Source organism: Varroa jacobsoni, unplaced genomic scaffold (genome assembly GCF_002532875.2).
Source record: "Varroa jacobsoni isolate VJ856 unplaced genomic scaffold, vjacob_1.0 scaffold_397, whole genome shotgun sequence".
NCBI lineage: Eukaryota > Metazoa > Arthropoda > Arachnida > Mesostigmata > Varroidae > Varroa > Varroa jacobsoni.
In genome coordinates this window covers 75,108-86,989 of record NW_019213299.1, presented here as the reverse complement: position 1 = coordinate 86,989, position 11,882 = coordinate 75,108, and the positions used below count along the sequence as shown (strand labels likewise).

The 11,882-nt window shown below is 40.7% G+C and overlaps 1 protein-coding gene across 9 annotated transcripts in view; it reads right to left on the bottom strand.

Moving 5' to 3' along the window:
* Nucleotides 1-186: 186 nt before the first annotated feature.
* Nucleotides 187-11,882, bottom strand: part of LOC111260079 (cytokine-inducible SH2-containing protein) — a 58,777-nt gene continuing 47,081 nt past the window's right edge. For 6 of the 9 annotated variants that reach the window (XM_022832559.2, XM_022832557.2, XM_022832561.2 and 3 more), the window contains one exon: nt 187-1,561. In XM_022832559.2, the coding sequence (XP_022688294.1) occupies nt 498-1,508 (1,011 nt within the window). In that variant the 5' untranslated portion in view covers nt 1,509-1,561 and the 3' untranslated portion in view covers nt 187-497. The other 3 variants (XM_086968135.1, XM_022832556.2, XM_022832562.2) reach the window with 3 other exon arrangements.

Below are 11,882 nucleotides of genomic sequence, written 5' to 3'. Positions count from 1 at the left end.
TATATATCAGACATCCACATCAGAAAAGCAAAAATAGTTAAAGAGATCTGATACATATGGCTATCATGTTTTGATGAGACAGTCATCAGCCCACAATGGGAATAAAGAACGGAACTAGGAAGTCGTTAACCCTTTTGGTCCCAGCGCATCCACCGATAGACAAAGCCTAAGTTTTTAATCAACCGCTCCTCGACTTTTTCACCATTTTAAAGAACAGTTACCTGATTTGCTTCTTGCTAATCTTCTGAAGAGTGAAAAGAGTAATGATAAAGAGTTTTCTATTTGTGCAAAGGCGCTTTCTACACTGGGAACCGCTTTGGAGCTAATATACCATCCCGTGCTCAGGTACTGGGCCACCCTCCGCCTTTTCTTGAAAGATCCTAAGCTATCTACGATGAGATATGGGTAAATGGGGTGGCTGTCTGCCTTCATTCGAGGTCACCGGATCAGGATGGTGTTGCTGTTCATCTGACCTATTACGGCGGTGATAATAATGATCAGTGCTTGTGCGGGTAATTTTTGAGGTAATCTTTGAGCGACTGCGGCAGCTGTTTTGCTTCTCTTGACGAAGTAGTAGCGATGGCCGTAACTGCAGCAGGAGAACGATTAAGTGCAACGCGACAGAGGTGTTGCAACGAATTGACGCGATTGTAGCGCGGTTGCGAGATCTTAATTGGCAAATCACGACGACCGGAGGCGTCTAGCCAAACACAACACTTGCCTTTCTCTGATTCCGATAGGCTGATGTAATATTCGACGAGCTGCACAACACAGGGGAATGTTGGCATTCGAATTGCTACTTGATGTTCACAGTCTAGTCGAAACGCGCCATGCTGATAGTGGACTCGCACTGACGTTGGCCCACGCTCCGTCTGCACTGTCAGTGCGAACAGGAAACGATTGTCCCGCGAGTTGCGCACGAGAAAACTACCAACACGGGAACCTTTTAGCAGAAGATCGGCATCCTGCCAGCTAAGATTTTCATAATAGTATCCCGAAAGTCGTAATAGTCGTAAGGTATCACCTACCCTATGCAAATCATAGCTTTCCTGCAGACAATACTGCGGTGCAGGGAATACAAGCGACATGGCCAGATGTCTCTTACGGGGCCGCTCGTCGTGTGGGCGTTCCAAACGCTCCTCACGTGCGCTTAGAGCAGTAAGCGCTGATGCTGGGGTCGCTTGGGGAACTACAAAACTTGCAACACTTGATGACTGACCACCTTTTGTCTGCGGAGAAGTCGAGTTGCAACCGATACTTGCAGCCGCTGCCACGCCTGTCGCAGAATGATGATGGTGGTTGTGGTGAAGTTGCGCGCTGGTCAGGACACCACCGTCTCTGCATCGTCCCTTAACCAGTTGCTGGGCCACTTTATGGGCCGGTTTATTATACGGCAGATTGAATGGTACCAGTGGCCCGGCAAACGGGAGTGAACCGCCGAGAGAGAAACCGTGCGAATTCCGATGTAACGAAGGTGAAGAATATGAACTGACGAGGGACAAAGACATCTTGAAGCCGAAAGATGAATGACACGGTGGTCACCACAGGCAGGCAAAGGCCACTGTAAAAATAATACATATTTTTGAATTAGAAATAGATAATTTACTACTGATATCATTAACAATGATAAAAATAATAAGAGACACTGAATAGCTTGAAATCGAACAGAGTAAGAATCCGATTGCCGGCTATCATTAAGCCAAGTTCGCAAACTAGGATATGCATAAGACGTTTCTATAGAAAACCTAACTGCTCGTCCGTTGAATCGCCACAGCCGCTTCGGCTTCTTCCCGGAAAACGCTGAGATGATCAGAAGCGTATGAAGGGCTGGCTGGGCGACACTCTTCTTATAATCAGAATTGCGCTTATTCTGAGATCTGCTCAACGAATAGCGAAGTCAAAAGTAAATTTGGTCTCAAAAATGGCCGTAAGATGTTAAAACATAGAAACTAACTATGAGACCGACCTGTGTTTTTACCTTATCATAACAAAAATCATTTCGAAGAAAAAATGAATGCATACTCAATTCCTTGAAACTTAAAGATTAATATTATTATTATCTAACATACTTTAAGTTTCGATCACGAAAATGCACTTCTCTGCGTTTTTCTTTCGGGACTTTCTTGGTTGTATCGATAGGAATCCTATAGAAGTCACTGCGACAACGTGTTTGGTTACCTTATGGTTATAGTTTTAAGAACCCTATTGGAAAAAAATTATTACTATCAGAGAAATTCTTCAACTCATTCATTAACGCCAAAGGTCATCGCGCCGCGCACACAGGTAACCTGGTCTCTGTAGGACTCTAGCAGACCGTCATTCACAGGTATGCTGAATGACAGCTAGACTCAACAACAGCAGCAACAGTCATTTCGAAGAAAAGCTTCCCTTGACGAATGCTCGTATTGCATCCTCCTAGAGCCATAACCCTCTCACAGATATATGCTGTGTGTTATGTCCGACATTCTTTTGACAGCACCCTTGGGCTTAGTTGTTCAAACGTGCTTCCATAATAGGCCAACAACGTTGCAGATGGCCTAGATTCTTAAGAAAGCGGCGTTTAACATCTATTCGAGGCTCCTGTTATTCGGCTCTTAACTGAAGCGAAAACTGATAAAAGAAAAAAACACATATTGAGCAGGGGGTTGTATTCAACTACGCAATACGATACACAATCATCACACTTTACCAAGCATTATGTCGTGAATGATTTAGATTGATTTATAAACGGGTGTAATAATCCAAATTCTAGAAACTAGATCAATGCCATTACTTCCATGTCCCACATGATCGACGATACGCGTCGAGTTAGACCCACGCTGCAACAAATGCCGCGTTGTGGTTATCATAGTGGTTACACGAATACTAAGCCAACCGGTTACCGCTTTGGTGTCTCTACATGGGCCTAAATGAGGTGACATATTCTTGGAGGCCTGAACAAGCTTATACATTAAATTGTCTACACATTTCTCTGAACACAGACAACAATAAAGAAGCAAGGAGTGATGAGAAATAGAACTAATACTTATAATCAAGAAAGGGAACACGGTTATAGCTATTCTTATTCTCGAATCATTAAATGCCTGTAGTACTGACGGTAGGGTTAGAACAGACTAAGCTACTCATATTTGGCAACAGAGAGAAATACAAAATCTCAAAAGCATCTTATGTTACCTACAGATCATAAGGAGATCAGCAACAGTAAAACAAGAGTACGACTTATAAGCCTTGCTGTTATCCACATTAGAAATCCAAGCGGTTCTGTAGCCTCACAGTAGATGTAGAAATGAAGAGAAAGCCGAGACAGATTTATTACAGAAATTACTAAGAACCACCATCATTATTACTGTTGCTGCCGTTATTACTGTTGGATTACAAGATGCTACAAATTAAATTATTTATAAGGCTAAATTTGTCTACAATATAAAGAAGTCCGTAAGTAAAGGCCATAGTTAGACATAGCCCCACATCGCCAAGCAGATATTTAGAGGAGAATTATTCCTCAAAAATCTTAATCTAAACCGTAGATACTTCATGGATACTATTACTTATGCTTCTGCTAACCATTCGTTGTATGCTCATAAGTTTCTAGGCCCACGCCCACTAAGAGCGTGAAGATTTTGAGGATACCTAGCTGTCTTTTGTCGTATGTCTATTATACTTTTAAGGACGGCGACGAAAATGCAAAGACAACGAAAAATAAAAAGAGCGCTACTCCGGACTATACTCTTCTATGCTTCATGAAAACGCGCGCTAAGGTAGCTGCTGTTACTGCTCGATCGTATTCGTTTTGTTCGCGATATGGGCCACTGATATCGGGACAAATGTTATCCTTCGAATTGGAAGTCACCCAACACTATTACAAATAAGAGTAGAACCTGTTAGTACGGTAATTACTGAACAAACCGCAATTTAAACGGCGGCGTACTATTGTTGTAATTTGCAAGCTTGAGAAGATCATCCAGACTGTAGTAATACACTTACTAGGTCATTCCCGCATTCATTTACGAATCAATTAAAACTAAATTTTTTAGTTGAAAGGAGATGTTCATTTTCGATAGTAAATTCACTCGCTATCTAACGACCGCATCTAACGTAATCAAGTTCTACTGACGAACGAACTCAACCTCTGAAATGACGAGGGCGCTAAGAACACACCGACACGCTGAACACGTATGTAAAGCATAGCAAACATATCTACTCATTGATAACTGGTCAACAAATCTGCATTCAAGATGTGCGAGTATAGACGGACACTACGCTGCACACTCGATTCGTCCAATGCCACGGCTAATACCTGTTGGCCAGTACTTTAGATTCATTTCTGAGAATATAGTGCCATCTGTTACTTGTGCCAATAACACCAACTGCTAAAAATTTTATCGCATGGTCTTAATTCAGGATAACTGCAAAGCTCATTCTATACTACTGAAAGCATACATTTACGGCCCACACATTTCCCATAATGTAATCCTGCACGACCTTTCGCATTTGTACGTTGGTGGGTACTGAACGGTAGTCCTTTCCACTACTTAACATAACCAATCATTATAGTAATACGTAGAGCGAGCATAAAACATGGCACATCAACAAAAAGATATGGCAAGTTGTTTGTCCTTGTGTGTTGTCGGACCACTTTTCTTAAACCTTGAGTCGGCTTTCAATAGGCACCTTCACCTATGGGGAGACCAATCGCCATAAACCTTTCGCTGCTTGAGACCACCCGTCCACTTAACAATTACCGTCTAACCTAACAAATGCGCATCCATTGTGAAATCTTGTTATCATTACGTATCTATCTATCCATGAAGACGAAACCTACCGATGACACAATCACAGTCGTATTCCATAGAGCATAAAAGCACACAGTAATTCACAGTAATCCTAGTGCATGTAACAGCGAATCCTGTTTCGCACAGCACAGCGCTGTCTTTCGACTGCAGCCAGCTTGAACTGGTTGCTCGCGGTTGGCCAGACGAACATTTTGTGGGCCAGAGGGCGCCCTCGTTTGTGACGACACAACCCTGTGGAGAGGGCAACACGTGAGCAGCTCCGGGAAAGGACGGGGCCACATAACGCCCTCGTTATGTAGTTCATTCTGTATATCTGTGTATATACATGGACACAGTGGGTGAACTGACTGCCTGCCGAATTGATCAGTTGTGTGTGTGTGCGTACCTAATGAGTTCTAGCGTCAGCGCATGGTCGTTGATGTGTGTGAGTCGATGCAAATGTATATATGAGACTATCTATCTATCCAGCAGACTGAATGTTGTAAAGAGCGGACGGGTTGTTTGCTTCTGTGACGACTGACTACTGCCTGGCCGACTGGATATCGCCGAGGCCTTTGACGCCATTTCAACGGAACTGAACGGGTCTATTCGATTCTGCTAACTGACGGTTGACGGCGATACCAATTGCGGCTTAATAATTTGCATGAAAAAGAATTAAACGTAATTCACTAAAGCGGCAAATTCATGTCGGTTGAAAAAAATACGTACACTTAAAAATATAGATGATTCAGATAACAAGTTGATTTAGTTCTGGTATAAAATAAACCTTAGCATTTTTGTCCGACTCTAATTAGCGCATAATATAGTTGTTTTTAAAAAATATTGACTAAACATTCTCTAGATTCTAATATAAAAAGATAACATTTCTGCTAGCCCAAGATTGACTAAGGATTAATTAATTATAATTACGTCAGCTATGACATATTTCGGTCAAACCTCATTGATCATAGATCTATGCAACACTTAATGGCCCACATCTAGATCTAGTCCTTCACTGTTACAAGCGGTAGTCGTTGCAGAAAATGAGACGTAAACAATACTTCTCCCAGGGGATAAAGCAAACTTAATGAACTGAAGGCTAAATTGAATTTCACGTAAACGTTCAGAAATGAAAAAAGTGAAGGCAGTAAAGGTACCTTGTAAATATCCGACCTATCGTTTAGGATGTCGATGCAACCTGGACCCATCTCTGTTCGAGTTTCCCACGACAATGACTTGCACTATAGCTAACTATACGGAAGTCGACAGTCGGAAGGATTGTGTCCATTACTTTTGGGTGATCAAGACCTTAGCTATTTTGCCATAGGTAGGATAAAGGGACCATTACTGCATCGGTTCTTTGATTCACCACGAGAATTCAAGGAAAAAGCGAAGAGCCAACTGAAAGGAATTAGGTTTGATAGGCATAGATGACTATTCTTTTTGTAAAAAGTCAGCCTGAGTCACTTCTCCTTAACTTAACTATTCAAGCAGTGCTCGCAAAAGCCGCTCAACAACTCCGTTGTAGGCATTTATTTCAAGTCCCCTGGCATGACTTGTTATTCCCGTATTATAAATATGGAAGAATCGGTTTCACATCTGTGAGCTCGTCGAACTACAACTCCGCTAACATAAATTTCAAAAGCTGGAAGAGGGTATATGTTTTTCTTTTCTTTTAAAATTAATAGCACTTTCTACCCACGATCAAGTGCGCTCTTTGTCAAGATGTACATATTGACCCTTCAAGCGCGTTATCAAAAACACGCTCCAGACACATATGAGCAAACCGCATACTTTTAAAAATCAATTTCGATAGATATGTTAAGCCTAGACGGGTTTAATAAAATAACTTGTAAGGGCTCGTCAATATTCAAATACATCAGTTTAATAAACATATCACTCACATCAGTGATAAATTAAGAGGGCCGTAGCATATGCAGTCTTTCTTGGACAGTATGGAAAGCCTTTTCGTAACGAGCTTGCCTACCTACTAAATTTGCTTCACAATTTGTCTCTGCTTCTGTGCAAAGAACGCCGCTCGACTATCTCCACAATAGGAATTCCATTGAAGGTTTAAGGTAGACTTCACCAAGCACTTCCTCTCGAAGTGTTAAATATGGCTATAGGCCGCACTAAGCTACTTACAAGTATAAGCAAGCCAACGAAGGAAGGGAAATAACAAGAAACTGACTATCGTCGGGCTTTTGGAGGAAGGCGCAGTAACATCATCGCAACCAGCGGCGGCAGATTCAGCTGTGAGTTCGATCAAATACCGGCGTTCTGGTTGCCTTTGAGGAGAGAGTGGCACTGGATTGCACGTTGAAGCCACGGAACTCTACTTCTTTGAACAGACAAGGCGACTGCTGGTTGTTCAAAGCCTCGAATCGCTTCGAAGATAAGAAAGAAAGAAGACCAGTGGGAAAGATGAGCACTGAATCGGAGACCGAGTCCGCGAACGATACTGAACAAGTGGTCGCTGTATCGGGAAGAATATCTCATTCTCAGTAGCCAGAACGACCTTCTAGCGAAGCAAAAATTAGCCAGTCAGCTAGACAGGAAAATGCGGTATATACGACAAGCATCCGTGACCGAGCGTAATCAAGAAAAACAAGGATTTGCTCCATTCTGGTTATTCAGGCCGTGTCGGCATCGGCTATGGCAGTGTACGCTATCTCTTTTGCGGATGCTGGAAACATAGGCAAGCTCAACGTAGTAGTTTCACGATAGCAAAATTACTATTGAGACACGCGCAAACTTATTTTAGCTTATCTGTTTGTGTCTTTCTGAGGTACACACTTGTTGGATACTGTGCGAAATTATTGCTTATTCACAAACTACAGACCGGCAGGCTCAAAATGGCAGACTTCTTGAACGATGCGGTTTACGGACATTTTTGTAGCTCCTAGATCAAAATGCATGCAATATTATAAGTATATATAATAAATTATAATAATTTATTATTAGGAAGAAAGGTTAGAGAAACCACAGATTCACAAAGCACAAAAACATTATGAATACAGCTACATCGACAAACATAAAACTATAGATCATTACTATAGCTATTGATGATGCAGTAATAGCGGTTGCTGTCATGAATAGCGCACTAGTCGGCGTATTGCTATATGTGAGCCCGCCGCCTATCTGTGCCCAACTGCTGAAACAAAAGCACTGCTGTTAGCTATAGCGTATGAATATTGAGAATAAAATTAAACTTTTTATTCTTACATATATAATACAACGAAGGATGATGTAAGAGGTGCTAATTCTGGGTTAACCTCTCAAACCTAGCTGTTGGTTGAAACGGCACACCATATGTTGCCGGCTTCGATCTTATCCCCGAACGAAGAGATCCGGCCAAGCGTTCTTCTACGTATTTTTAGCTCTTCGTCTTCTTTTATTTTTTAAAAAGCCAGCTTCCTACAACCCACGGCGGCTGGCCGCCCGACTAGCCTCCCTTGTTTACTACTACGGAAAGGTCTCCATCTACATACGTGTATGCATAGATAGATATACAGTCAGATTCCCCTCCCCCACTGAGCCAACGACGGCTGGACGCCGAGCGTGCTTTTTCGTTCGGCCATACGCTCGTTGGTTGTCTAGTCGGTTGATCGCTTCTTATTGCTGCAGCTTCGCTTCCGCGAAACGATGGTCAGTGACGCGTCTTCGGGGAAGTTCTGTGACGTCTGTTCTCACGTCAAGACGCCAGAGTTACCGGAGCTGCTGTTGATTTCTGCTGTTGCCTTTGGGACAACTCTGCGAGCATCTGTCTGCCTCGAGGAAGCGGTGTCGCAAGAACCATCGATTACTGCTGACATTGCTACCAGTCAGTGATACAGTGACGACACTATGTGACTATGTGACCATTGAGATTTGCGACCAGCTTTGATTGAAATTTAAATTCGACAAAGAACCAACGACTTTCTCTTGCCAAAATGCATTCACTCCAAAGATAACTTTTTGACCGAAGTATAATCGTGGTTGAAAAACTGTCAGCTCACAGTTATTGTTATCGATTACTAACCCGCGTTTTGCTTAGCATTAGGCAAGCCTCTGCACGTTTCAGCATTGCAAGAGCACAGTTATAACCACAAAGATTGAGGATGGATCGAGAAGTGTGGTCTAAAGTTTTGTCGTACCGAGTAAAGTCGTACCAAAACCTATTTTACTCGGTTACAACAAACACTTTTACCAAAGCTAGAGTCTGCCAAAACTCTTACCAAAGCTAAACTGCTCGATTCGCTTTTTTTTATTTGGATAATTTATTTGGATGTGTATTTAACCAGCCGAAACAGGCAAAAACCACATTGAAAACGATTAGTTTGCATGCGTTAATTCGCACCTCCTAGGCTCTAATTGTTGTCAGCTGTTGTTACTGGTCTAAGCGCATCCCTATCCTTTAGTAGAGCTAACAGAGTTTCTACTATGTTGCAAGAAACAAACTTATGGCAATCTGCACGTTTCGCTTGCATTTCTTTTTACATACTGGGTATGCGGCATTGTGCTAAACGAACAATGAAAACGAGAAAAAAAATGCATTATGAAATACATAGATATTTCAATCAAAGTCCTAAAACGTAAACAAAAAATTTTTCCAAGTAGCTATGGATCAGACACACGCACCCGATTCACCATAATCTAGGACTATAGAATGGTGAAGTTCAACGTTGAATCAAAAGCTGCAGTGAAAAATGTCCTTTCATCGACACACCTCACATATGTATATGCGCAGTGCGGGAATTTTCTCGAGAAACTTACTTATTGAACTCTCGCTTCTCCAGTTTACTCACAGATGTACTAGTACTTTTACGAGTATGAAGTGATATCAAGCTGTCGAGTCAATTAAACTTTTGAAATTTTCTATTGCTTAGATGCCACGCTTAAGTACAACATGTTATAATTGATCTAAACTTTTTACTTCTGCCTTTTTTATTTAGCACAAAGCCATACTTGAATATGACTTACATAAACAAAGCGAGTTATGTGAACAGATGAAGTCTGGGTCGGCATAATACGCAGGATGTCTCAAGTTCAAGTTTTGTAAAGAAAAGAAATCCTAATAAATGGTGTGTTTATTTTATACGGGGTAGTGCTATATTATTTAACCACTAGATGCTAAAATTTATGAGAAAACTGACATCACAGACATCCCTTGCGGGAGTATTTGATTGCGTAAAAATCGCTGCCTCTATCACTGTATATGGCGATCTTAATTTTAATTTAATATAATAATAATAATAAATAACTTAAGCAAATTTAAGCTGATTGAATGTCATCAGAGAATGAGAAGTTTAGAGGCAAATGTATCGTTTAATACTGAAAATCAATGCTCGGTGTTCAAATTTCTGTTTTTCGAAAACGAGTACAGTACTCGAATTGAAAAATGGTGAAAACACTGGCCAAAGAGGCCTTTAAAGAAACAGCAGTTCTCTATTGGTGCAATTAAATTGGGAAATCGAAGGTCACAGAAGGGCGGCTACATCTAAGGGTTTGAAACAGGAAGACGAGTTGCTATTATCACGCAAACTTCTAGTCCATGGTGACGGCGTGCAACCCGGGCGTTTTTTCACTGGTAGTTGTTGGGCAAATTAGAACCGTTTTATATTACACGTGTTTTCGTCTGCCTTGGGTTTACTTGATCTGTTGTTCTTCGTCTTTTGCTTTAGCGTTTTCGCTACAGATTCATAACATTTGCTTTGGAAAACCTTAGATTGAGCCAGAGAAAGAACATTGTGAACGCTCTGTGTCGTTCAGAAGCATTCGTGGTCAGGGTAACTCGCTCCTTCATGTGAAATCCTGAAGTGTAGTTGTCTCCTTCGTAGTCATCGAACTTTCAATTTCTATTCTTAAGATGAGTGCACAAAGAGAGAAGAGTGCACAAGAAGAGTGCACTGTTTTTTTTTGCTAAAAGCGTATTTTCTCAGTATTCTTGCAAATCTTTAAAATTTCACAAATACGCTCACCTCGGAGGTACAAGCTAAACGAAAAGCCTTGTTTTTCGAGACTAAACTATATCGTTGCCTGTAAACCCATTCTCTGATGGCACTTAATCAACTTAGAGTCGCAAAGAACCACACCTGCCTTAAGTATTAATTAGATTTTGCCTGCCATCGGTTAGCTTTAAAGTTGTTTAGAACTGTTGACTAGCTAATCAGCTTCGAACAATCTAACAGAAGTAACAAAACTAATAAATGAAGTTATAAGGATTAATTTTTAACTTGTAAAATAAAGTTAATTAAACATCTTTCATTTAGTTGACGCCCTAGAAATATTTGTGTAAAACTAAAATTATTGCTCTTATTTGATTTGGCCAAAGCATCGAAACACTAAAACAAGCTTCAGTTCTGGTATACCATAACATATCGTTCTTCGACACAACCGAGGGTTTTGGTAGAATATAAAAAGCAGTCAATTTTTTAGCTAGAGGTATATAGTGATAATCTACCTAGCGGTTATTAACCATACCACATGTTTAATATAGACGAAAAAAGTATAACACATGTATTCGGGTTAGTGCTCTTGCAATAGAATTTAGAGTATAGGGTTTTAGTTATTTGAACGCGAAATTTGGGAATCATTCTATTTGCACGAAAGTGCTCATCGCTAGATTATTAGGGTCGCCTAGCCTAGCGAGCTTTCTTTATTATAGGGAAACTGAAGAGTTTCGTCCGCGGAACTGCGTTCAAATTTTCTTCATTTTATTTCGAATCTTTTTTGTTAATTTAATCCCTTTGTCGGCTCAAAATAACCGGTATTCTCCAAAACATATATTACTCTTTTCCGTCGGTACCAAATGTGTTTGTTGGATGGTTAGTGGTTTCTATTGGCTTAATTTTAGGCTAAAAATGAAGCTTGATAATTTTTTTATTATCTAATTTTTTACGTATAGGATTTTCAACCAACTGACAGCAAATATTGCAAAAAAAAAGACTTTCGTTTATGAGAACTAATTTTTTCCTTCATGTAAGCTACAGTTGCTGTACAATAACGTATGTCAGAATATTTAGCGTATCACATAGTGAATCATATTTTCATAAATTATTGCGACTACTGATAAAACTATGCATGTGGGCCCCATTATTTTATTAAAACAAATGCTTAGTTCATTGAGCT